The following is a 27,839-nucleotide window of genomic DNA, read 5'->3' as shown; positions in this document are numbered from 1 at the left end:
TTAATAATAATAAACCTTCGTTCTACAGGTTTTCCTTGAAGTAATGGCTACATATAGTAAGGTTGATTGTAATACTAAGAGACACATAGAAAAATCTTTCTGATGCTAATAGATGCCTTAGATCAATTTAATAAATTCTAACAATTTTGGAATGTCTCAAAAGGAAAATAACCATTTTCAATTTTTTCTTGATTTTCTATGGAGTTTCTAAGGCCGCTATTACCATTTTGCCCCCCATATAGCTTCTTTATAACTGCTACAGTTAATCATAAATATAGCACATTTTTCCTATCTTGACAAATTACCAAAACTTTATTATATCACACAACATCGCACTCAGAATGTCTCTCATATTCTGGACCATTAGTTCTTTCATTAAACAAAAAGCCATTTGTGCATAAAACAAGGCAAATCTGGATAAAAATACCTGTTTTTCCATTGATAAATTGCAATAGTCAGTAGTCATTTTATGATAATTCCTTTACAGACAACCCAAACCTCACAGTGCCTTGTGTTTTTTTTGTTTTTTTTTGTTTTTTTTGTTTTTTTTTTTTTTTGAGATGGAGTTTTGCTCTTATTGCCCAGGCTGGAGTGCAATGGCGTGATCTCGGCTCCCTGCAACCTCTGCCTCCTGGGTTCAAGCGATTCTCCTGCTTCAGCCTTCCCGAGTAGCTGGGATTACAGGCATGTGCCGCCACGCCCAGCTAATTTTGTATTTTTAGTAGAGACAGGGTTTCTCCATGTTTGTCAAGCTGGTCTCGAACTCCTGACCTTAGGTGATCTGCCCTCCTTGGCTTCCCAAAGTGCTAGGATTTATAGGCGTGAGCCACCGCGCCTGGCCCACAGGCCAGGATTTTTTTTTTCTTCTGTGGATTATTGAAATACAGTACAGTGGATAATTTTTTTTATTCTTCTGTGGATTATTGAAATATAGTACAGTGATTTTAGACTGATTCATGGGTCATCATCCAGGGATGCTGTAAAGGTGAGGGCAATACACATTTAGAGTAGAATTTTTCATCTATTTTATATATTTGAGTTTCACCTAAGTTTTTGTTTGGAGGCAAGGAGGTATTAGACTACCAGAAAATAAAAAATTCTGTAATTGGTGCTGTAAACTATTTCCTTTGATGAAGTAATACAATTTTAGTATTTCTTGGAGCTTACGTTAATTACTAATGGTTTAGAACTTTAAAAGAAGTCTTATTCTTTGTCCCAAAGCTGTCCTTTTTAAGGTTAAAATATTGTTATTGCTGCAATGTTGTCTTTTTTTTTTATTTTTGAGACTGAGTTTCACTCTTTTTGCCCAGGCTGGAGGGCAATGGTGTGATCTCGGCTCACCACAACCTCCGCCTCCTGGGTTCAAGTGATTCTCCTGCCTCAGCCTCCCAAGTAATTGGGATTACAGGCATGCGCTGCCACACCCAGCTAATTTTTGTATTTTTAGTAGAGACGAGGTTTCTCCATGTTGGTCAGGCTGGTCTTGAACTCCTGACTTCAGGTGATCCACCCGCCTCAGCCTCCCAAAGTGTGGGATTACAGGTGTGAGGCACTGCGCCCGGCCCTGTTTTATTTTTAATGAGGTTGGACAGTCAGAGTAATTTGTTCAGTAGTCATCCTTACTAATTTATATTGTGTGGATTGTCTTGGTATAAACTTCCTGTTCTTTTTTGATTGTGATCTCAAAGCAGTTCCCATACAATATTTTTGACCTGCAAGTATTATATCTTTAAAGTGATTTTCCTGGTAAATGATACTTGTTTCAAGATGCAGTTGATATGTTAAAAACAACTTCAGAAGCCATGCCTAGTGATGCATGCCTGTAGTCCCAGCTACTCTGGAGGCTAAGGTGGGAGGATTACTGGCGCCCAGGACTCAGCCTGGGTGACATAATGAGATCCTGTCTCTCTTTCTCTCTTTTTTTTTAAAGGAACTTTAAATCTTATAAATTGCCAATAATTTTGGGGAAACATGTTGGGAAATTGAGTGGATTTTTTTTTTTTAATGCCAGTAACTTGTATTCACCATATTCTCCCCTATTTTACACTTCTAAAATCACCGCTGACAACAAGGATTCCCTAAGCAAAATTTAGCAATACAAGTTTCTGCAATGGGTTTCCCTCTGGTGAAAATGAGTTCTTAGTCCAACCACTCTGGTTCGTGCTGAAATTTGAGTCTGTTTAGTAACCTAACCAGGAGACGTTGAGCTTTTTGTAAAACAAGTTTGTCTAGATAAAGCAGTTTTCATGAGATGGTATAATTGAAAGTGTTACGTTGTATTAGTGAAAGACAATATGTTGGATTTAGTTTTCTGTAGTTCAGTCTGTAAGAAAGATGACATGATTGTGTTGAGTATTTTGATTTGCAAGTATTGAATTTTAAGAATAATTTTTAAAAATTCTTTGGAAATCTGTTCTGCTATAGAGTGGCAGGCAGTTAAGAGGCCTGGTTGTCAAGTACACCTAGGTTTGAACCCCATTTCTATCATTTATAACATTGTGGCATTGTGCTATAATTACTAAACCCTAAGTTTTCTCCTCTGTTAAATGGGAATAATAGTTTCTACATAGACATACCAGCTAATTTTGATGAGCATATAGTATGTACCTGATCTCTTCTAAATGCTTTATGAATGTTTATTCATTTTAATTTTAGGATAAATGTCTAAGCTATATGTTACTTCATGTTATAGTTGAGGAAACTGAAGCACAGAGAGATTTAAGTATTTTACCTATGATGTGTATGACGTACTGACCCAGTGCTTGACCTGAAGTAGCACTTAACCATATTCACCCCTTTGTTGAAATGAGTGGTCATTATGAAGTTTCCAAATGTATTATATTTTTAAGTAACTGACCTCTGGCACAACACTGAAAGAATCTTCTGTGGTGCTTTTTTCTTTCCTCTTGTCTCCGTAGCTCTTGGTGCTGGACAGGCATCTTTGTTTGGGAACAACCAACCTAAGATTGGAGGGCCTCTTGGTACAGGAGCCTTTGGGGCCCCTGGATTTAATACTACAACAGCCACTTTGGGCTTTGGAGCCCCCCAGGCCCCAGTAGGTAAGTGTCAGTCACTTTAGAAGGCTTTTCTTAATTTTTTGCTAATACTTGCTGACCTGATTTTCCATCCTACACCATCCTATTCCTAGCAAGGCATTACATACATGCATGTCATTAAACAATTGTGTAATAAAGAAGGGCTTATTAATAGATCCTGGCCTACTCTGCTTTCCCTGCTCCTAGGCCTCCTCTCTCAAAGAAACCACTTTGTTAGCTCTTTTTAATTCGTCTGATATATAGTATATATAATTTAATTAGTATCTCTAAATGTGCTTATATTGCTGTGTTTCGGTTTATTAAATCTAAGTAAATTTAACCTGTTATGGTAAATGAGAATTTAGCTCATGTATCACCTCTACTTTATTTACTTTTTCTAATATAATTATGTTTACTAAATTTACTATATTTTGTAAATTTAGTTTTATCTATTGAAGTGTTTTTCTTTCTTTTATTTTTTTGAAAAGGAATCTCGCACTGTTGCCCAAGCTGGAGTGCAGTGGCGTGATCTCAGCTCACTGCAGCCTCCACCTCCTGGGTTCAAGCGATTCTTCTGCCTCAGCTTCCCAAGTAGCTGGGATTACAGGTGCACACCACCACGCCCAGCTAATTTTTTTTTTTGTATCTTGAGCAGAGATGGGGTTTCACCATGTTGGCCAGGCTGGTCTCGAATTCCTGACCTCGTGATCCACCCACCTTGGCCTCCCAATGTGCTAGGATTACAGTTGTAAGCCACCGCGCCCAGCCTGAGGTGTTTTTCATACTTCATTCATTTGAATACTCCTTCCAAACTTTGGAAGTGTCCACTTACCACTTTATTATTTATTTTGAACTTAAGGAAATCAACTTACTTTTTTTTTTTTTCTTGAGATGGAGTTTTGCTCTGTCGCCCAGGCTGGAGTGCAGTGGCTCGATCTGGGCTCACTGCAAGCTCCACCTCCTGGATTTACGCCATTCTCCTGCCTCAGCCTCTTGAGTAGCTGGGACTATAGGCGCCCGCCACCATGCCCAGCTAATTTTTTTGTATTTTTAATAGAGACAGGATTTCACCATGTTAGCCAGGATGGTCTCCATCTCCTGACCTTGTGATCCGCCCACCTCGGCCTCCCAAAGTGCTGGGATTACAGGCATGAGCCACTGCGCCTGGCCGAAATTAACTTACTTTTTAATTTAAATAGCTTTTTTTTGAGATGGAGTCTCGCTCTGCCGCCCAGGCTGGAGTGCAGTGGCCGGATCTCAGCTCACTGCAAGCTCCGCCTCCCGGGTTCACGCCATTCTCCTGCCTCAGCCTCCCAAGTAGCTGGGACTACAGGCGCCCGCCACCTCGCCCGGCTAGTTTTTTGTATTTTTTAGTAGAGATTTTTTAGTAGAGACGGGGTTTCACCGTGTTAGCCAGGATGGTCTCGATCTCCTGACCTCTTGATCTGCCCGTCTCGGCCTCCCAAAGTGCTGGAATTACAGGCTTGAGCCACCGCGCCCGGCCTTAAATAGCTTTTTAAGGAAAATTATGGGCTGGACACGGTGGCTCACGCCTGTAATCCCAACACTTTGGGAGGCCGAGGCGGGCAGATCACGAGGTCAGGAGTTTGAGACCAGCCTGGCCAACATGGTGAAATCTCGTATCTACTAAAAATTCAAAAATTAACCGGGTATGGTGGTGCCTGCCTGTAATCCCAGATACTCAGGAGGCTGAGACAGGTGAATCGCTTGAACCCGGGAGGTGGAGGTTGCAGTGAGCCGAGATCGCACCACTACATTCCAGCCTGCGTGATAGAGTGGGAGTCCATCTCAACAAAAAGAAAAAGGAAAAGAAAATGATGTTCCACAGGAAGTGAAAAACTGGTTGTCATCTGGCATAGAGTAACTGAGATAAATAGAATAGATAGATGTTTCTGTACCACTAAATTATCTCCCATACTATCATGATACATGTGTCACGTTTTGAGACACCTTTGCAAATTTAAGCTACATACTTACATATTTTTCTTATTCTGTCAAAAAGGTGCTAGTGTTTCTTGAGTCTTCTTTGTCAAATGAGGGTATTAGTACCCTTCCCTATGCTTTTATTACCCTTATTTGTTTTCTCATCTTTTTTTTTTTTTTTTTTTTTTTTGGAGACAGAGTCTTTCTCTGTCCCCTAGGCTGGAGTGCAGTTATATAATCTCGGCTCACTGCAGCCTCTGCCTCCCAGGTTCAAGCAATTCTCCTGCCTCAGCTTCCTGAGTAGCTGGGATTACAGGTGCCTGCCACCAATCTTTAATGCTTGGTAGTCCTTTCATTCCTATTTAAGATTAAAAATAGGCTGGACACGGTGGCTCATGACTGTAATCCCAGCGCTTTGGGAGGCTGAGGTGGGCGGATTGCTTGAGGTCAAGTGTTTGAGACCAGCCGGCCAACATGGTAAAACCCCATGTCAACCACAAATAGAAAAACTGGCTGGGCATGGTGGCACATGCCTGTAATCTCAGCTGCTCTGGAGGCTGAGGCGGGAGAATCACTTGAACCTGGAAGGCGGAAGTTGCACTAAGCTGACATCATGCCACTACACTCCAGCCTGGGCGACAGTGTGAAACTCTGTCTACAAAAAAAAAAAAAAAATTATATATATATATATATATATTTATATTTATATTTAAAAGGTCACTGGCAACTTTTTGTATGTGAGTAGGGCTCGTTTACCAGTAGGTTTTACTTTAGAGTGAGTAATCTAGAAACCAACTATGATCAGACAGAGGGTCCTCTAAATGTTAGAATGTCAAATTCTTAGCTCTGGGATGATACCAGTAACCTCAGTAGTTGCCCTTCTCCTTTTTATGTGTTTACTTAGAGAGAGGCCTGCTTTGACCTGTGTATTGAGCACCAGTGATTAGGAGGGTGGCAATATGTAGTTTTCTATATAAACTTCATTTATCTTTTTTTTTTTGAGAGAGTCTTGCTCTCTGTCCCAGACTGAAGTGTAGTGGTGTGATCTCGATCTTGGCTCACTGTAACCTTCGCCTCCCAGGTTCAATTGATCCTGTTTCCTCAGCCTCCTGAGTAGCTGGGATTGCAGGCCCATGTCATCACGCCTGGCTATTTTTTGTATTTTCAGTAGAGATTGGGTTTCACCATCTTGTCTACGCTGGTCTTGAACTCCTGACCTCCAGCATTCCTCTCGCCTCAGCCTCCCAAAGTGCTGGGATTACAAGTGTGAGCCACTGCGTCTGGCTTAGACTTTCCATTAATTCTTTCCTCTTCCTGGTTTCAATTCTGCTTCATCAAAGCTGGTATTCCCAAGTCCCTAGACATCTGGGATTCTTCAAGGTAGATATGCGTCATTTGATCATTCTGGTAGACCCTTGGACAATATGAGGGTTAGGGGTGCTGACCCCCCACAGTTGAAAATTTGCAAATAATCTTTGATTCCCAGGCTTTACTGACAGCATTATGTATATTATATATAGTACGTACTATATTCTTACTATAAAGTAAGCTAAAGAAAGAATATATTATTAAGAAAATCATGAGGGGGAGGAAGGGGTTGGTCTTGCTCTCTCAGGGATGGCAGAGAAGGAAATCCACACATAAGTGGATCAACACAGTTCAAACTTGTGTTGTTCAAGGGTCAGCTGTAATTGCTATTGAGTGTACTCTAAACTATAGGTTTCTGTATCCTGCTTGATCAGTCCTCTGTCCACATCTTTCCCCTAGAAATTGGTCAGATTTTCTCATGTGTTCATTTGCCACCTTCCCATTGTCTGTCATTATGGGTTTATATATATACATTTTAATATTTTTTAGCCATAGATTTTAATAAGGTCTTTGGAGAGAGAGGAGGTGACTTCGAGTTTTCATTGATCTCTGTGCGAACTTGATACTTAGCTTTATCTTTAAAAATAGGCTGGGCGCGGTGCCTCACGCCTGTAATCCCAGCACTTTGGGAGGCCAAGGCGGGTGGATCACCTGAGGTCAGGAGTTCGACCAGCCTGGCCAACATGGTGAAACCCCATCTCTACTAAAAATACAAAAATTAGCCTGGCGTGGCGGCAGGCACCTGTAATCCCAGCTACTTGAAAGGCCGAGGCAGGAGAATTGCCTTATCCGGGAGACAGAGGTTGCAGTGAGCTGAGATTGCGCCACTGCACTCTAGCCTGGGTGACACAGTGAGACTCCGTCTCAAAAAAATAATAATAATTATGTTTTAATTTTATTTTTTTCTCATTTTTCATTGGTTTTAGTAGAAGGAGGTAGTATAAATTATTGTTAATAATGCCATTTTTACTTATATAGCTTTTTGACTAGTTTTTAATAATCCATCTCTTTTTCCAAAGTTCCTGACACAATAATTTAGTTAGTATTAAAGTTGCTGTGTCTTAACATTACTGCCCATTTAAAGGTAATTGTATTTACTTTTAGAATGTACATCTTTGTACCACGGAATCTTAATTGAAAGTACTTTAGAACTATGTGAGTCTAGCTTGTCTTAAAAAAACCTCAGGTATGGTGGCTTCCTTACAGGCGGTACAGTCTGTTGTTCTGTTCTGGTTGTTTAGAAACCAAATCCTGCCTCCATAGAGTTTCCACCCAGTGGTTCTACTTTTATTTCGTAAAGCTAAACCAGTCTAGTATAATTTCTTTTCTTTCTTTCCTCTCTAGAACCTTCTCTCACACCCCTTTCTTCCACTATGCAGGAGTCACATTGGTCTTCTGGCAGCTCCTAGAGCAAACCAAGCTCTCTGCTTTATCAGGGCCCTTGCACTTGCTGTTTCCATCACCTGGAATGTTCTCCCCTGACTTTCTTTCCTTCTTTTTTTTTTTTTTTTGAGAGGAGTCTCACTCTGTCACCCAGGCTGGAGTGCAGTGGCGCGATCTTGGCTCACTGCAGCCTCCACCTCCGGGTTCAGGCAATTCTCCTGTCTCAGCCTCCTGAGTAGCTGGGACTACAGGTACGTGTCAACCATGCCCGGCTAATTCTTGTATTTTTAGTGGAGATCCCATTTGGCCAGGCTATTCATGAACTCCTGACCTGAAGTAATCTACTCGCCTCAACTTCCCAAAGTGCTGGGATTACAGGTGTGAGCCACCATGCCTCACTCTAGTGTAATTTATTTGTGGTAACCCACTGACATTTTTCTGGATAAAGTGTCATCAGATTCTTGTGTTTCATCAGAAGACTTGGTTTGTATACTTTTCCCAATCCCTTTAATCATTTGGTTATGATTTAGTGTTTTGTAATCTTTTCTTTTGAAATTTCTTCAGAATTTGTTCTTTGGAAAATTTTCAAATTATTTTGACCAAGCTTGAATGTAATACCAGTAGTTGCTTAAGTAGTGCTTGTTTGTTTTCTTGTTTTTGCTCATCTATCAAGATACTCGCTTATCGGTGTCTTTAAATACTACAGTTAACACAAAATTTGTATTTATTCATACAAATACACACTCATACACTTTCTTGTGTTTGGATTTGTTAAAGGAAGTTTTTGGTTTGGTTTTTTTTTTTGAGCACACCCAGGTAGAGTGATTTGTACTTGTTAAATGATGAGATCAACTAAGGTCAGTTTCCTAAATGAGTAATTGCCTGTCCAGTAACAAAATGACCAGTGAGGTTTGCAGTTCTGTAAAATGTTTCTTGAGTCTGCTTGCATAGTCCCCAAAATAACAGTATGTTGTTAATCTGTAGTACTATATACCCCCAAAAAAATGCTTTTCTTTATTTTTTGCTCCTAAATTGGATTTAGGAACTTTCTCAATATAGATGATTTACTTTGTGCTCTTAAAATTGACATCTCTTGGTTTGAAATCCTGAGCAAACTTGTCCTGTCTTATTAAATATCAACATGAACGTATGGTATTTTAGTATTTATTGAATACATCAATTTTAAGAAACCTTTGACTAACGTGGATCTACTTCGTTTTCATTAATTTAGCTATAGCAGCCCATTCTGGGTTTTTTTGTCTTGTTTTTTTTGTTTTGTTTTGTTTTTTAACTGCTTTTGTTCTCCATACTGCCTCTCCCCAGTCCCTACAACATTGTGAGACTTTTCGGAATGTTTTATGTCACTTCTTTACTGTGGATTATTGTATTATTTTTTGGCAGTAACTTTATTTGTAAATGTTTATAAGGGAAAAAGGTAGTATTTTTGCCTGTAAAATGACTTTAGTATGATTTGAGTTTTGATCAGTATTTTTGGAAAGAGATTTTTATCTTGCAAAAAGATTTCGCCTTCAGTCAGGGTATACTGTAGTGGTTTTGCTTTTTTTCTTACTGTTTTACTTGTTACAGTGGTAGATCGTGAATAGTCTTCATCGTTACTTATGTCTGTTCCCTAAATTCTCTGCAATTGATAACAGAAGTTCTTATACTTCGAGAGAAAATTAGACTTAGTGATTTCTTTTTTCTTTCAGTTTATATTATTTGAATGTTAAATAAATGTAAATAATAAATAATAAACTTAGAAGGATAACCTAACCGTTTTCTTCAGGAAGACACCTGGATTGGGGGGAAAAAAACACATTTTTGTTTGTATGCTGACTTCCTCTGTAGCCTTAATGTACATAATATTTTTATTCTGGAAATTTTAGTTAATAAATCAAAGGTAATTTCATACTTCCACAATGAAACAAATTATTGTTTTTAATAACTACATAACCTATGATGATGTGTCATGATGTTTACAACTTTTTTTGTTTGTTTGAGACAGAGTCTCGCTCTTTCACCCAGGCTGGAGTGCAGTGGCGTGATCTCGGCTCACTGCAACCTCCACTTCCTGGGTTCCAGCTGGGATTATAGGTGTGCACCCCCATGCCCAGCTAGTTTTTTGTGTTTTTAGTAGAGGTGGGGTTTCCCTGTATTGGCCAGGTTGGTCTCGAACTCCTGACCTCAAGTGATCTGCTCGCCACGGCCTCCCAAAGTGCTGGGATTACAAGCGTGAGCCACCGCACCCAGCCTACAACTATTAATGTTGGATACATAGGTTGTTTCCATATCTTGACTGTTATATATAATATGCACTGAATGCTTAGGAATTTTTTTTATTTTCTTTCTAGTTTAATTAAGTCCTTGAGTTAAATTTTCATGATTAAAAGTATGAGGTTAAAAAATAGAGGCCAGGTGTGGTGGCTGACGCCTGTAATCCCAGCATTTTGGGAGGCCAAGGTGGGCAGATAGCTCAAGTTCAGGAGTTCAAGACTAGCCAAGGCAACACAGCAAAACCTCGTCTCTTAAAAAAAAACCCACACCCCCTCCCCCCCTCCCCCCGCCCCCCCCCCCCCCCCCCCACACACACACAGAGAAAATTAGCTGTTGTTGGCCTGGTGACTCACCCCTGTAGTCCCAGCTACTCGGGAGTCTGAGGTTAGAGGATCAGTTGAGCCCAGAGGCAGAGGTTGCAGCAAGCCAAGATCGTGCCGCTACACTCCAGCCTGGGTGTGCGTGTGCGCGCATGCGCACACACACACACAGTACTTTCCCTGTTGTATATTGTCATATTATTTCCTTTAGACAATTACATACACATGCTTGCACACACGTGCACACACACACACTCATACACACAGTACTTGCCCTGTATACTGTCATATTATTGCCTTTAGACAAACCCGTCTATATGTCTCTAGAAGTCAAAGACTATGGCTTTTTATGCAGCTATTTCAGTGATAGGTATGCATAAAATATTTCATCAGGGTTTAAATTTTCCTTTCTGTGATTAGTGGTGACAGTGAACACTGTGTAAGTGAATTTATGTGAGTACTGTATCTTATGAAATACTTCTTCCTAAATTTGACCTATTAGCTTATTTGATTCTTGATTTTCTTTGCAGTTTGCTTTACACACATTCTGCCCCAGTGATACCATTGATCTGAACATTTTGAAGACCACTTCTTCAAAAAGAATACTGAGCTCTGTGTTATAAGTGCATTGTATCCTTGCATTTATATATAATTTTGTTTTCTTTTTTTTAAAAAGCTTTGACAGATCCAAATGCTTCTGCTGCTCAGCAGGCTGTTCTCCAGCAGCACATCAATAGTCTAACATACTCACCTTTTGGAGACTCTCCTCTCTTCCGGAATCCCATGTCAGACCCTAAGAAGAAGGAAGAGGTAAATTTAAGGATACTTCTGTAAAATATCGTATCAAAGAAAGAGAAACTGAATGTGCAGAATGTAATTTTTTGCCTGTATATATTAAGGGATTAAGCAAAGCTAGGCATAATTAATTTTTTAAGACATTATTTCACTCAGCCGGGGGTAAATTATTTTTGCTGTATCTGGACGGTGTTGTAACAGTGAAATGACCACTACACTGAAGATCAAGCCCTGAAATAAGGCAGATATTAATATTCTCATTTTTAATTAAAACAATTTTTTCTAAGTTTTTTTCTTTTTGAGATGATGTCTTGCTGGTGTTGAACTCCTGGAAGCAAACCTCCTGCCTCAGTCTCCTAACATGCTGGGATTACAGGTATAAGACACCATGCCCAGCCCTATTGTCATTTTATAACTAAGCAAACTAAGGCTTAGAGAGGCTGACTTTCCTCAAATCATAATGCTCTTAAGTGGCATAACCAAAATCTTAACCTCTTGATTTTTACATAGCTTTGTGTTTAATCTCTTATAACTCTAGTGTAAAAACATGATCTTTTACTCACATGGTGTTAAAAATGTAGTCTTTGGTCTGTTTGATCCGTGTTTTACCACTAATCATCTGTGAGACATTGGAAAATAAGAAAGTCATTTTGCCTCCGTAAATTTGTTTCTTCTGTAAAATGAGGACAGTAATAGTGTTCAATGTTGAGGGCCAAATGAGATAATGCACACCAGGATCATAGTAAATTGCTCAATATACAGAAACTATTTTTCAATCACTTATGTCATTACATGTATCCCTCAGCTTTTTTTTTCTGTTTTTTTTTGTTTTGTTTTGTTTTGTTTTTTTGGTTTTTGGTTTTTTTTTTTTAAGAAATGGGATCTGCCCGGCACCGTGGCTCATGCCTGTAATCCCAGCTCTTTGGGAGTCTGAGGTGGGTGGATCCCCTGAGTTCAGAAGTTCTAGACCAGCCTGGTCAACACGGTGAAACCCCGTCTCTACTAAATATGCAAAAATTATCTGGGCACGGTGGTGGGCACCTGTAATCACAGCTACTTGGGAGGTGGGATAATTGCTTGAACCTGGCAGGCAGAGGTTGCAGTGAGCCAAGATTGCGCCATTGCACTCCAGCCTGGGCAACAAGAGCAAAACTTCGTTTCAAAAAAGAAATGGGATCTTACTATGTTCTTAAATTTAATCCTGTAAACTAGATATGAGAAGCAAGATAAGAATATGAAAGTACCTTTTAAAGTGATTAGACGAAAATTATTTATGCAGCCTAATTTTAGCTGGCTGAATATGTGTAAGGCATTGTGTTGTTAAGTGCTGAGGATACAAAATGAAAATAAACAAGAATTTATTAAGGTTGCTAACCAATGACAAAGATCAGACAGACAAGCACTTAAATTTACACTGGTTCAGTAGAGTATATGTGATAATAGAAGTGTGTCTGTCAATGACGAATGGATAAACAAAATGTTTTATATCTGTATGATGGAATATTCAGCCATAAATAGGAGTAAAGTACTGATACATGCTATAACATAAATGAACCTTGAAAGCGTAAGTGAAGGCCGGGCACGATGGGCATGGTGGCTCATGTCTTTAATCCCAGCACTTTGGGAGGCTGAGGTGGGCAGATCACCTGAGGTCAGGAGTTCGAGACCAGCCTGACCAACATGATGAAGCCCCATCTCTACTAAAAAGAAAAATACAACATTAGCGAGGCATGGTGGCACATGCCCATAATCCCAGCTACTTGTGAGGCTGAGGCAGGAGAATCACTTGAACCTGGGAGGTGGAGATTGCAGTGAGCCGAGATTGCACCATTGCACTCCAGCCCAGACAACAAGAGGGAAACTCCATCTCAAAACAAAAAGAAAGAAAATGTTAAGTGAAAGGAGCCAGACACAAAAGTCACATGATTTGATTTGTATGCTATACCCAGAATAGGCAAATCCATAGGGAAAGAAAACAGATTCATAGTTGCAAAGAAAAAGGGAAGAAATTGAGAGGAACTGAGTTTCTTTTTGAAGTCATCAAAGTTTTCAGGAGTCAGATAGTGGTGATGGTTGCACAACCTTGTAAATATACTAAAAACTATTGAAGTAGATGCGTTAAAATGGTGAATTCTATGTCACGTGAGTTTTATCTTAACACAAAATTTAAAATATAATAGTGAAAAGATCATAGATGCTTGGATGAATTTGATAAGGGTTTGTTTTCAGAAGAGGAACATTTAACTATTTTGTATGGGTATGTAGGACTTGGCAAGTCTAGGTCAAGCATTCCAAACGAAGACAGAATTGTGAAAGATCACAACAATCTGGGAATAACAAAGATACATTGTTGAGTGTAAACAGCTTGCACTGGGAAGAGAAGAATAAATTGTGACAGGCGAGATACGCTAGACGTTGTTATTTGAAGTGGTTATATAATCTCATTTATGCTGTTAGGAAAACAAATGTACAACATCCTCAGGATGCTGTATGATATTGTAGAGATGCCATTTGAAGCACCCTGAAATTTAGTTGTGTGTCCTCCACTAACTTGTTGTTTCGTCAGTAATCAGAGGAAGTAACTTTATTTTTATTTCTGGTACCCAGAGTTTGACTTAATGTTTAATTATTAATGTTTACTAAAAGATGAATAAATACAAGCTAATATCTGTCCTTTTTTTCCCAGAGCGATTTGGATTTCACAGAAGTTGAATATTAATTCATGACAGAGTCTCGGTTTTTCTTGAAGCTAAGATTTTTGGTTTAATTGAAAAGTAATGACTATGGCTGAGGATTTTTTTGATATCATGTTTTCATCAAATGAACATATATATACTGTTTTTCAAACCAGAATAATTGCAAGATAAACTATAGAACGAAGAGAATATTAATATGTTGTGTTTGTACATTTTAATTTACAAAACTTTTTTCAGATTCGTTATCTTTGGTTTTTTTTGGAGAAAGAATCTCGCTCTGTCACCCAGGCTGGAGTGCAGTGGTGTGATCTCAGCTTACTGCAACCTCCACCTCCTGGGTTCAAGCGATTCCCATGCCTCAGCCTCCCCAGTAGCTGAGATTACAGGTGCACACCACCACTGTTTGGCTAACAGATTCATTATCTTGATTAGATTTTTTTAAATGTCAGACAAATCATTTTAATTAGGGGCTGGAAAGATAAGTACAAATCAATTCTAGAACAATAAAGACAGTTCTGTTAGTATTCACACATACATACAGATAGTGCATCCCAAATCCAAAATGCTCCAAAATCCAAAACTTTGAGCACTGACCTGACATTCAAAGGAAATGCTCATTGGGACATTTTGGATTTTCACATTTGGGATACTCAACTGGTGAGTGTAATGCAAATATTTCAAAATACAAAAAAATCCAAAATACTTCCAGTCCCAAGCATTTTGGATGAGGGATACTCAACATGTACAAAGTTGGGTGTGAACATCCTTGTTTTATGGGAGCAAGTGAATGGCAGAGATGACGGTTGAAATCTGGTCTTGTGATTTTTAAAGCCAGTGCAATACATTTAAAGTAAAGTAAAAATTTCCTTGATGCTTTTGTTTTTCAGAGATTGAAACCAACAAATCCAGCAGCCCAGAAGGCTCTTACTACACCTACTCATTATAAATTGACACCCCGCCCTGCCACTAGAGTCCGGCCAAAGGCTTTACAAACAACAGGCACAGCGAAGTCACATCTTTTTGATGGGCTGGATGACGAACCATCCCTAGCCAATGGAGCATTCATGCCCAAGTGAGTTTATTTTTGTTAACAGAAATTAAGTATGAAATACTGATATAAACTAAGTATGAAACAATATACAATAATTTATTTAAATATATTACAGATGTAATACAGTCCACTTTGTTTGTTTTTCTTTTTGAGACAGAGTCTTACTCTCTCGCCCAGGCTGGAGTGCAATGGCATGATCTTTGCTTACTGCAACCTTTGGCTCCTAGGTTCAAACGATTCTCCTGCCTCAGCCTCCTGAGTAGCTGGGATTACAGGCGTGTGCCATCACGCCTGGCTAATTTTGTATTTTTAGTAGAAGCGGGATTTCACCATGTTGGCCAGGCTGGTCTTGAAACCCTGACCTCATGTGATCTACCGACTGGCCTCCCAAAGTGCTGGGATTATAGTGCCGAGCCACTGTGCCCAGCCAGTCCACTTTTATAATTTGAAAAATACAGAACATCACGGAGAAGAGTAAGAGTCCCCTGATCATTCCCAGGGATAACTCATAGTTAGCATAAAAATATTTTGATAAATATGCCTCTTATTTTACATATTCATGATTTTGTTTTGGTTTTGAATAATTAGGGTTTTTTGTTGTTGTTTTTAAAAGTTCAGGTCTCCCAGGCTGGAATGCAGTGACTGCAGCCTCAGCCTCCACAGCTCAAGCGATCCTTCCACCTCAGCCTCCCAAGTAACTGGAACTATAGGCTTGTGCCACCATGCCTAGCTAATTTTTTTATTTTTGTAGAGATAGGATCTTCCTATGTTGTTCAATCTGGTGTTGAACTCCTGGACTCAAGTGATCAGCCGTCTCAGCCTCCCAAAAGTGTTGGGAATTAAAGGTGTGAGCCACCACATCTAGCCATGTTTTTTTTTTCTTTCCTTTTTTTTTTTTTTTTTTTTTAAGAGACAGGGTCTCTCTTTTTTGCCCAGGCTAGAATAAAGTGGCATGATCATGGCTTACTGTGACCTTGAGCCCCTGGGCTCAAAGCAGTCCTCCCACATGAGCCTCCCAAGTAGCTAGGACTACAGGTATGCACCACCAGGCCTGGCTACTTGAAAAAAATTTTTTTGTAGAGATGGTGTCTTGCGTATGTTGCCTAGGCTGGTCTCAAACTGGTGTCAAGCGGTCCTCCCACCTTGGCCTCCCAAATTGCTGGGATTACAGGTGTGAGCCACTGTGCTAAGACTACTTTTCCTTTTTTCTTACAACTCACAATGGTCAAATAGATTAAGAAGAATCTGGTTTTGTTTGTTTGTTTGTTTTTTGAGATGGAGTTTTGCTGTTATTGCCCATGTTTGAGTGCAATGGCACGATCTTGGCTCACCACAACCTCTCCCTTCCGGGTTCAAGTGATTCTCCTGTATCAGCCTCCCGAGTAGCTGAGATTACAGGCATGCGCCACCATGCCCGGCTAATTTTTTTTTTTGTATTTTTAGTAGAGAGAGGGTTTCTCCATGTTTGTCAGACTGGTCTCGAACTCCTGACTTTAGGTGATCCCCCCGCCTTGACCTCCCAAAGTGCTAGGTGTGAGTCACCATGACCAGTGTGTTTTTTTTTATATGTTATAATTTTATACAAATATAGAACCAAAAATAAAATAATTACACAGAAAAGTATGTAGAAAAGTCATTGGTAAACACAGAAAACTACACTTAAATGATGCTTTAGAACAAATATACTTCAAAGTGTTGATACATGCATGGAACAAAAACCTGAGGAAAATTAAAAATCAGACTATTAACATTATTTAACATCAGGAGAGAGAATGTCATGGCATGTCATTTCTTGGTTATTTTTCTAGATATATACACACACACACAGGCTTTTTTAACAAGTACTTTTCTAGTCAAAAAAAAGAGGTGGGTTTTTTTGGGTGGAACATTTTGTAAGCTTTGGAGAAAAATTTTTTTCACTCCCAATTCTTTGTCTATGAAGGTTAATAAGTTAAAAACATTACATGCAACTTTCTTTCCCTGAAGACATGATGGTAATCCAGCCGGGCGCAGTGGCTCACGCCTGTAATCCCAGCACTTTGGATGGCCGAGGTGGGCAGATCACCAGAGATGGGGAGTTCAAGATCAGCCTGGCTAACATGATGAAACCCCGTCTCTACTGAATATACAAAATTAGCTGGGCATAGTTGCATGTGCCTGTAATCCCAGCTGCTTGGGAGGCTGAGGCAGGAGAACCGCTTGAACTGGGGAGGCAAGGTTGCAGTGAGCTGGGATTGCACCCCCGTACTCCAGCCTGGGTGACAGGGTGAGACTTGGCCTCCAAACAAAAAAGAAAATACGGTAATCTGCTTCACAAAAGGTGGAAAGTCTAATTTTATGTGTTTCTTAGAATATCAGTAAATTATTTTGAAGGCAGGGACTGTGTATTATTTATATCTGTCCTAGCATTTTATTTATGTATGTATGTATGTATTTATTTATCTATTTTTGAGATAGTCTTGCTCTGTCACGCAGGCTGGAGTGCAGTGGCATGATCTCGGCTCACTGGGTTCAAGCAGTTCTCCTGCATCAACCTCCCAAGTAGCTGGGACTACAGGTGCATGCCACCACACCCAGCTAATTTTTGTATAGAGATGGGGTTTTGCCATGTTGGCCAGGCTGGTCTTGAACTCCTCACCTCAGATAATTCACCCGCCTCAGACCCCCAAAGTGCTGGGATTTCAGGTGTGAGCCACTGTGCCCGGTCTTGTCCTAGCATTTTATACACTGTTTTTGCGCAGAGTAGGTAAAAAGGTTTACAGTAGTCTGATCATCAGGTCAGTAGCTCGAGATCAGTTTCACCAGGCCTTAGGATTTTCAGACATACAAGTAGAAAGGATTAGAGTGGGAGGACATATATTTTGCTGTTAATACCATCTGACCTCCTTGGCTTCACTTCTGTGGTGTTGCTGTCAAATGTCATCTTTTTTTTTCTTTTTTTTTTTGAGATAAGAGTCTCATGCCGTTGCCCATCCTGGAGTGCAGTGGTGCAATCATACGTCACTGCACCTTTGACCCCTGGGCTCAAGAGATCCTCCCACCTCAGCTGCCAAATAGCTGAGACCACGGGCCCACACCACCATGCCCAGTTAATTTTTTTCTTTTTTTTTCTTTTTTTTTTTTTTTTTTTTTGATATGGGATCTGTCTTTGTTGCCCAGGGTGATCTCCAACTCCTGGGCTCAAGCCTCAGCCTCCCAAAGTGTTAGGATTACAGGCATGAGCTACTACACCCAGCTACCTATCAACGGTCTTAATGTAACAGAAGCATTTTACACAGTTGATCTTGTCCCTCCTCCTTGATTCACTTTCATAATTGTCTTCCAGGACCCCACAATTTCCTAGTTTTCTTCCTGCCTCACTGGTTGCTGCTTCTCAGTCTCCTTTACTGGTTCCTGTTCATTCCACCATCTGTAAATTAGAATGCCCTTGGCTCAGTTGTTGATCACATTTTATCTATGCTTATTTCCAGAGTGCTTCAATTTATTCTCATGACTTTAAATATCATCTATAGTCTGATGATTCCCAAATTTTTATCTCCAGCGCAGACCTCTTTCCCAAACTCAAGATTCTTATATCTTACCCTACTCTACATCTTCACTTTGATGTCTAAAAGACATTTATTTAAAATTAACATGTCCATGTCTTCTTTCTCAAACCTGTTCTACCCAAAACCTGTCTCAGATGATTGCATTTCTGTCATTCTAGTTGCTCAGGTCAGAAATTTTGGAATCTTCCTTGACTTTGTCACACATTCCTCATCTAAGTTATCAGCAAATCCTCTTGGTTCTACCCTGTAGATTACTTAGAATCTGTATAGTTCTCACCGCATTCATTGCTATTACCCTAGTGCGAGCCACCACTATCTCTTGCCTGGATTACCGCAATACACTCTTCTGTTTTTATTGTTTTTATTTTTATTTATGTATTTATGTATTTATTTATTTATTTATTTATTTATTTTTGAGACAGAGTCTCTCGCCCAGGCTGGAGCGCAGCACAGTGGCCCGATCTCGGCTCACTGCAAGCTCCGCCTCCTGGGTTCACGCCATTCTCCTCCTGCCTCAGCCTCCCGAGTAGCTGGGACTTCAAGCGCCCACCACCACGCCCAGCTAATTTTTTTTTTTTTTCAGTAGAGACAAGGTTTCACTGTGTTAACCCGGATAGTCTTGATCTCCTGACCTCAAGATCTGCCTACCTCGGCCTCCCAAAGTGCTGGGATTACAGGCGTGAGCCACCACGCCCAGCCCCACTCTTCTGTTTTTACTATTTTGCATCTGATTCTAAACATTGCTACGACAGTGGTCATTTTGAAGCGTAAGTCAGATCGTTTCCCTTTTCTGCTCAAAACCCTGAAGTGGTTCATGTTTTTTTACTCAGACCAAAGTGCTTACATTGGCATATAAAGTCCTCGAAGGTAGGATTTCCCATTACTGCTCTGAACACATCTACCATTCTCTTAATTGCCTATTCCATTCTAAACTTACTGCTTCCTTGCTCCTGTTAGGACAGGAAAGGCATGCTATTTATTTGGGCCTTTGCCCCAATTGTTCCCTTTGAAACACTTCTCCTCATATATCCATTTAGCTAACCCTGTCACTCTTTTTTTTTTTTTTTTTTTTTTTTTTTGAGATGGAGTCTCGCGCTGTGGCCCAGGCTGGAGTGCAGTGGTGCAATCTCGGCTCACTGCAAGCTCTGCCTTCCAGGTTCATGCCATTCTCCTGCCTCAGCCTCCCGAGTAGCTGGAACTACAGATGCCCGCCACCATGCCTGGCTAATTTTTTGTGTTTTTAGTAGAGACGGGGTTTCACCACATTAGCCAGGATGGTCTCGATCTCCTGACCTGGTGAACCGCCCGTCTCAGCTTCCCAAAGTACTGGGATTACAAGCATGAGCCACTGTGCCTGGCCAGAACCCTGTCACTCTTTACTCACATGTCACATCAATGAAGACTACTCTGACGACCCTATTTTTGGTTTATTTTTTTGTTTTTGAGACAGGGTCTTACTCTGTCACCCAGGCTGAGTGCAGTGGCGCTGTCATAGCTCACTGCACCCTTGAATTCCTGGGCTCAAGGAATTCTTCTGACTTGGCCTGGGTAGCTGGGACTACAGGTGTGTGCCACCATACCTGGCTAATTTTTTTTATTTTTTAGAGATAGAGTTGCTGTGTTGCCCAGGCTGGTCTCAAACTCCTAGCTTCAAGTGATCCTCCCACCTCAGTTTCCTGGGTAGCTGGGACGATAAGTGCATACCATTGTCCCTGGCTGATTTTTAAAAAATTTTTTGTAGAGTACTGTTCCTACTTTTTAGTAGAGATGGTGTTTCACTATGTTACCCAGGCTTGTCTTGAACTCCTGGGCTCACACAATCCTCCCACCTCGGCCTCCTGAAATGCTGAAAGTACAGCACAATCCACCATGCTACCTTTATTTGAAACGTTTATTTACTCTCTCTTCCTACCCCCAACCCCAGTTGCTATGTTTCAGTGCATTGCAGTTACTGTTTTCTGTGATGTTCAAATTGTCTCATATTTGGCCATTAAGGAGCCCTTTCAGATTGGCTCCTAAGTCCTTTCCACATGCCTCAGTAGTGTTTGGCAACTTTCTTGCATGTAGGATTAACTTTGTAAAATTTTGTTCAAGAGTTTTGCCCTCTGTGTTCATTAAATTCCACATACTGCCCCACGCCCCCACCCACCACTGGGGCTTTTTTTTTGAGATGAGGTCTTCCTGTGTTGGTATAAAGATTATGCTGACCTCATGAACAAACTGGAGAGTATTTCCTCTTTCTATTTTCTAGAAATGTTTGTATAAGGTAATAATTTCTAGCTGGGTACAATGGCTCACATCTGTAATCTCAGCACTTTGAGAGACCAAAGCGGGAGGATCACTGGAGGCCAGTGAGACCAACCTTGGCAACAAAATGAGACCGTCTCTGAGAACAAATTTTTTAAAAAATTAGCCAGACATGATGGCACACGCCGATAGTCCCAGCTATTTGGGAGGCTGAGGTGGGAGCACCACAGGAGCCCAGAAGTTCAAGGTTGCAGTGAGCTATGATACCACGACTGCACTCCAGCGTGTCTCAAAAAGAAAAGTTGGTAATATAATCTGATGGTAACATCAGATGTTTGGTACTGGTAATGATACATGGGTCTGAAGTAGTATTTATAAGACTATTTGGGAAAAAAGTATTTAAGAGTTATAGTATTCAGCTTTTTCTTTTATATTTTGAGTCACTTTTGATAAGTTATAGTTTTATAATATATATTCATTTCAATAACTAAAATTTCAAATTTATTGGCATAAAGTTGTTTAAAAATACCCTTGTCTGTTTTTTTTTGTTTGTTTGTTTTTGTTTATCTCAGTGGCATTTATAGGGACACTCACTTTTTCATTCCTAACATTGATTTTTATTGTGCCTTCTCTTTCTGTTTGACCAGGGATCTCCCAATATTACTGGTAATTTCAAATAACTAACTTATGACATTATTGATGTTCTTGTGCCTGTGATTGTTTACTGTTTCATCAGTTTTTAATTTATTATATTTTATGAATATTTAATCTTTATCTTGTTCCTTTCTCCTTTCCCCTTTGATTTTCAGGTTTCCTTCTTTCAAATATATGCATTTAAATATGTAAATTTTCCTTTTAGTTCAACTCTGGTTTTTTATGTTTTTGTTATTAATTTCTAGATGAAAAGTAAAAAAGGATGACAGCAATAGCAATTCTTAGAAATTTGAGAGTTCTTTTAATGGCCCAGTATATTGTTAGTTTGTAAACGTTCCATGCGTACTTGAAAAGAATGTGTACTCTATAGTGAACGAATACAGTGCTCTTACATTAGGCTAAGTTAGACCAGCCTGGGCAACCTGGCGAAACCTTGTTTCAACAAAATATTGGCCAGGCATGGTGGTGGGCGCCTATAGTCACCAGCTACTCTGGAAGTTGAGGTGGGTGAATCGCCTGAGTCTGGGAAGTAAGTCAAGGCTGTAGTGAGCCATGATCAGTGATTGTACCACTGCACACCAGCCTGGGTGACATAGCGAGACTCTGTCTAAAAGAAAAAAGAAAGAAACCTGAACTTTTTAGGTGTTTGAGATCGATCATTTACATCATTTGATATCCAGGATTTTTTTACATCAATACTTTCTTGTCATGTTTTTAAAAAATCTCTCTCTTTGGGCAAACCGAGGAAAGTAAAAAGAAAAAATTTTTTAGTCAGCAGATATCCATTTACCTTTTTAATTCAAGACAGCATGATGAGTTCTGTGGTGAGACCGCCATACATTTGCACTGCCAAAAGAGAGAAAGCATTTAGAGAGTATACAGATGATTGAAGTACAAACATAGTGTGATGAGTGAGCGAAGTGTCTGGATAAGGTGCTCGGGGCTGGGAGGAGGACAGTTTTCAAGGGGATTTTCCACTGTGACTTGAAGGTGTTTAGCTTTATTCTTCTAAACACGATAGTGCAATGTATTTGATGCCTTGTGTTTTGGCTATACAATCCTAGGAAGCATTTATAAATGAAACTTGTTAGGTTATTCTTAGGTGTACAAGACTTGAGCAAAAGTGCACCATTGGACTCCAGTTTTTAAGATAATGTCTGGGACACATCTGTATGCCTGAGTAATTTTTTTCTTTTTCTTTTGGTTTCTTGTTTATAGGAAGAGCATTAAGAAGTTGGTTTTGAAGAACCTTAATAATAGCAATCTCTTTTCTTCCGTTAATCGTGATTCAGAAAATCTAGCTTCACCATCTGAATATCCAGAAAATGGAGAGAGGTACACTCAATTCTGTTTTGAGTTGTTCTTAGTAGAGAGTCAGTCTCATTTTTAAGACATTCTTAGGAGTTTATGAAAATTTTTGAAGTTTGGTGAATATTGCAGAGAAGTATTACAGCTTATGAGCACATAGAAATCAAATCATATTTTTGTGTTTTGAATTCATTAAACCTTAAAATTATTGGAGTTCTGATTCAGTGCTTCAGAACTATTTTGGTGTTTGTGTATCTTGTTTTGGACAGGGTTAGCATGCATTTGACACCCTTCAGCCCTTTAAAATAAGGGGTATTTTGTCTGATGATTTTCTTTCTTTTTTTTTTTTTTTGAGACGGAGTCTCACTCTGTCGCCTAGGCTGGAGTGCAGTGGCATGAGCCAAGATAGCCTCCCATGCTCAAGCAATTCTCCTGCCTCAGCCTCCCATGTAGCTGGGAATACAGGCACCTGCCACCATGCCTGATTAATTTTTGTATTTTCAGTAGAGACAGGGTTTCACAATGTTAGCCAAGGATGGTCTCGAACTCCTGACCTCAAGTGATCTGTCTGCTTTGGCCTCCTAAAATGTTGGTATTACATGTGTGAGCCACTGTGCCCAGTCTTCGAATCTCCTGACCTCAAGTGATTCTGCTCCTGCTTCTCGGCCTCCCTAAATGCTTGGTATTACAGTGTTGAGCCACCGGGCCTTGCCCAGTCTTATACAGTGATTCTTTTTTTTTTTTTTTTTTTTTGAGACGGAGTCTCACTCTGTCGCCCAGGCTGGAGTGCCGTGGCACTGTGTCGGCTAACTGCAAGCTCCCCCTCCCAGGTTTACGCCATTCTCCTGCCTCAGCCTCCCGAGTAGCTGGGACTACAGACGCCCGCCACCTCGCCCGGCTAGTTTTTTTTGTACTTTTTAGTAGAGACGGGGTTTCACCGTGTTAGCCAGGATGGTCTCGATCTCCTGACCTCGTGATCTGCCCGTCTCGGCCTCCCAAAGTGCTGGGATTACAGGCTTGAGGCACCGCGCCCGGCCTACAGTGATTCTTAATAGTTAGGTATATATTCTTTCATTTTAGAAATTTATTTATTTATAGGCCGGGCGCGGTGGCTCAAGCCTTTAATCCCAGCACTTTGGGAGGCCGAGACGGGCAGATCACGAGGTCAGGAGATCGAGACCATCCTGGCTAACACGGTGAAACCCTGTCTCTACTAAAAAAAATACAAAAAACTAGCCGGGTGAGGTGGCAGGCGCCTGTAGTCCCAGCTACTCGGGAGGCTGAGGCAGGAGAATGGCGTAAACGCGGGAGGCGGAGCTTGCAGTGAGCTGAGATCCGGCCACTGTACTCCAGCCTGGGTGACAGAGGGAGACTCCGTCTCAAAAAAAAAAAAAAGAAATTTATTTATATATTTATTTTGAGGCGGAGTTTTGCTCGTTACTCAGGCTGGAGTGCAATGGCATGATCTCGACTCACTGCATCCTCTGCTTCCCAGGTTCAAGCAATTCTTCTCCCTCCGTCTGCTGAGTAGCTGGGATTACAGGCATGCACCTCCACTCCCGTCTAATTTTTTTTTTTTTGTATTTTTAGTAGAAATGGGGTTTCGTCATGTTGGTCAGGCTGTTCTTGAACTCTTGACTCAGGTGATCCACCCACCTCAGCCTCACAAAGTGCTGGGATTACAAGCGTGATCCACCACACCCAGCCGAAATTTATTTCTTTATAAATATATTTTATAATGTAAAGATTATGCATGGTCCGGGCGCGGTGGCTCACACCTATAATCTCAGCACTTTGGGAGGCCGAGGCAGGCTGATCACCTGAGGTCGGGAGTTTGAGACCAGCCTCACCAACATGGAGAAACCCTGTCTCTACTGAAAATACAAAATTAGCCGGGCCTGGTGGCGCATGCCTGTAATCCCAGCTATTCGGGAGGCTGAGGCAGGAGAATCGCTTGAACCTGGGAGGTGGAGGTTGCGGTGAGCCGAGATCGCACCATTGCACCCAGGCTGGGTGACAAGAGTGAAAAAAAAAGAAAAGATTATGCATGAAAGATGTATTCTGTAAACTGCTTATTTCCATTTATTTTATTAGAAATGCCTTTCCATTATCTGTATGAATATATGTGTCTTTTCTTTTCTTTTTTTTTTTTTTTTTTTTTTTTTTGAGACGGAGTCTCGCTCTGTCGCCCGGGCTGGAGTGCAGTGGCCGGATCTCAGCTCACTGCAAGCTCCGCCTCCCGGGTTTATGCCATTCTCCTGCCTCAGCCTCCCGAGTAGCTGGGACTACAGGTGCCCGCTACCTCGCCCGGCTAGTTTTTTGTATTTTTTTTTAGTAGAGACGGGGTTTCACCGTGTTAGCCAGGATGGTCTCGATCTCCTGACCTCGTGATCCGCCCGTCTCGCCTCCCAAAGTGCTGGGATTACAGGCTTGAGCCACCGCGCCCGGCCGTGTCTTTTCTTTTTTAAATGATTGCATAAGTCATTATTGTGAATGTAAGATAACTTGACCAATTCCTTATTAGTGGACGTTTAGATTATCTGGTATTCCTCTACTCAAAACAGTGCTTCAGTAAAAATCCTTATATACTGGCACATGTTCTCAGGGCCTCCGGAGGGCTGTATCACGAAAAAGAAAAAAGTACAAGAAACTCGTTGTATAGACACCTTTGCACTCCTATTTTTTTTTTCTTTTGGATAAAATTCTAGTGTGTTTTTTTAAATTATTATTTACAAAGCATTTTCTAACATTTTGTTGATTGTAATCTTAAAAATCTAACTTTTTTTTGTTTTTAATCTTAAAATTAACCAGTTATTTGATTCCACAAAGGAGAGTATACAATAGAGACAGTAATTATCTGTTTCACAGTACTGCTATAGTAAGTATTAAGTGAATTTTTAATACATGGAACTATCCAAAACAGTACCAGGCACTTAGTAAAGGCTCAGTATTAGTTAGCTATTATCATTGTTATTACTACTGCAAGAGGTTAAAGTATTGTATCTTTTCCTTTTCAGATTTAGTTTCCTAAGCAAACCTGTTGATGAGAATCACCAGCAGGATGGAGATGAAGATTCCCTTGTGTCACGTTTTTATACTAATCCTATTGCCAAACCTATTCCTCAAACCCCAGAAGGTGCTGGAAATAAACACAACAACAGCAACAGTGTGGATGATACCATTGTTGCATTAAACATGCGTGCTGCTTTGCGAAATGGGCTGGAAGGAAGCAGTGAAGAAACCTCTTTTCATGATGAGTCACTTCAAGATGACCGAGAAGAAATAGAAAATAATTCTTACCATATGCATCCCGCAGGTCAGGTTCAGATTGGTGTTAAATCTCTTACCAGTCATTTCACATGACTTGCTTGTTGCAGATATTCAACATATGGAAGTCAGTTGTTTGGTATTTTAAGTATTATTTTATGGGATCCCACATAGGAGAGCTTAAATATTTAAACAGATTTATGCTTCAGTTGATTCCGAGTTCACATACTCTTTGGACCTTAGAGTATTAAAATTGATACATCTTCAGTTATCCTGGTGTAGCCAAAGAACCCAAATTTTATAGCCAAAGAGACTATCCTGATATTTTCCCTAGCTTTGTAAACTCAGATAGATTGCTTATTGTGATACATCTTCAGCTATCCTGGTGTAGCCTAAGGAACCCAAATGTTGTAGCCAAAGAGACTATCCTGATATTTTCCCTAGCTTTGTAAACTCGGGTAGATTGCTTATTGTTTTTTGTTTGTTTTTTCATGAGACAGAGTATCGCTCTGTCACCCAGGCTGGAGTGCAGTGTCGCAGTCTTGGCTCACTGCAACCTCATCCTCCAGGGATCAGGACCTCTCATCTCAGCCACCCGATCACCTGGCACTACAAGCACGTGATACCACACCCTGTTAATTTTTGCATCTTTTGTTTTGCCTTGTTGCCCAGGCTGGTCTCAAACTCCTGGGCTTAAGCGATCCTCCTGTCTTGGCCTCCCAAAGTGGTAGGATTACAGGCACGATCCACCATGATGCCCAGCCCATTTTGGGTGTTTTGTGGTATTCTTAAAGTGTCTGCAAAATTTATATTTAGTTTTCTTATTGCCATTATATATATATTTAGTCACTTAGTATCATAAGGAAAGAACTTTGTACTTTAACATTAAGAATCCCAGGTATCTGGGTGTGGTGGCTCAGCACTTTGGCAGGCTTAGGTGAGAGGATTGTTTGAACCCAGAAGTTTGAAATCAGTCTGGGCAACATAGCAAGATCTGATCTCTACAAATAATTTAAAAGTAATTAGCCAGGTGTGGTGGCACGTACCTGTAGTCACAGCTACTACAGAAGCTGAGGTGGGAGGATTGCTTGAATCCAGGATTCAAGGTTGCAGTGAGCTGTGATTATGCCACTGCACTCTCCAGCCTGGGTGACAGAACAAGATCCTGTCTCCTAAAAAAAAACAAAAAGAATTCCAGGTGCTTAATCTGTATTTGTTTATGTGTATCTACATGAATTTATTATGCTACTATATATCTTTTTAACATGAAGTTTTACATTAGTTCTAGTTTTCTCATTGCTGCCACCCAATTTAAAGTTCCCTTCCCAAGAAGCAAGCATACAAGTGGGTGTTGCTGGAGACTGGAATTTGATCTGATGTTGGCCTGAAATACTTTTCTCTCAGAGAGCAAGTTAGCCTTATATCTAACTGCAAGTAGGACAAGGAGTGAATAGAACAAGCAAGCATACCAGTGTTCCACTACTTTCCTTGAGTTTTTCAGCGCTCTGCTTGTTTTTATTTCGGTCTTTTTTTTTTTTTTTCTGTTTTAATTTTTCCTTCCTTCCTTCCTCCCTCCCCTCCTTCCTCCCTCCCAAGTTTCGCTCTTTGTTGCCCAGGCTGGAGTGCAGTGGTGCGACCTCAGCTCACTGCATTCTTCGCCTCCCAGGTTCAAGCGATTCTTCTTCCTCAGCCTCCCGAGTAGCTGGGATTACAACCACCCACCACCACACCCAGCTAATTTTTGTATTTTTAGTAGAGACGGGGTTTCACCATGTTGGCCAGGCAGGTCTCGAACTCCTGACCTCAGGTGATCCGCCTGCCTCGGCCTCCCAAAGTGTTGGGATTACAGGCGTGAGCCACAGTGCCTGGCATAATAGTTCTTTTCCTTTGGCCATCAAATATCACTTACTTTTTTTTGTTTGTTTGTTTGTTTTTTTCAGCCAGAGTTT

At 40.5% G+C, this 27,839-nt stretch overlaps 1 protein-coding gene across 5 annotated transcripts in view; it reads left to right on the top strand.

The window, feature by feature from the left end:
- Positions 1-27,839, top strand: part of NUP98 (nucleoporin 98) — a 131,670-nt gene that overhangs the window by 52,854 nt on the left and 50,977 nt on the right. For 3 of the 5 annotated variants that reach the window (XM_010366936.2, XM_010366935.2, XM_010366934.2), the window contains exons 12-16: positions 2,919-3,059; positions 11,001-11,134; positions 14,703-14,887; positions 22,534-22,650; positions 25,641-25,939. In XM_010366936.2, coding sequence (XP_010365238.1) covers positions 2,919-3,059; positions 11,001-11,134; positions 14,703-14,887; positions 22,534-22,650; positions 25,641-25,939 — 876 coding nt within the window. The remainder of the gene's footprint in view (positions 1-2,918; positions 3,060-11,000; positions 11,135-14,702; positions 14,888-22,533; positions 22,651-25,640; positions 25,940-27,839) is intronic. The other 2 variants (XM_030917492.1, XM_030917491.1) reach the window with 1 other exon arrangement.

The sequence above is a fragment of the Rhinopithecus roxellana genome, chromosome 15 (genome assembly GCF_007565055.1).
Source record: "Rhinopithecus roxellana isolate Shanxi Qingling chromosome 15, ASM756505v1, whole genome shotgun sequence".
In the NCBI taxonomy this organism is placed as follows: Eukaryota; Metazoa; Chordata; class Mammalia; order Primates; family Cercopithecidae; genus Rhinopithecus; species Rhinopithecus roxellana.
This window is presented reverse-complemented; position numbering and strand designations above follow the sequence as displayed.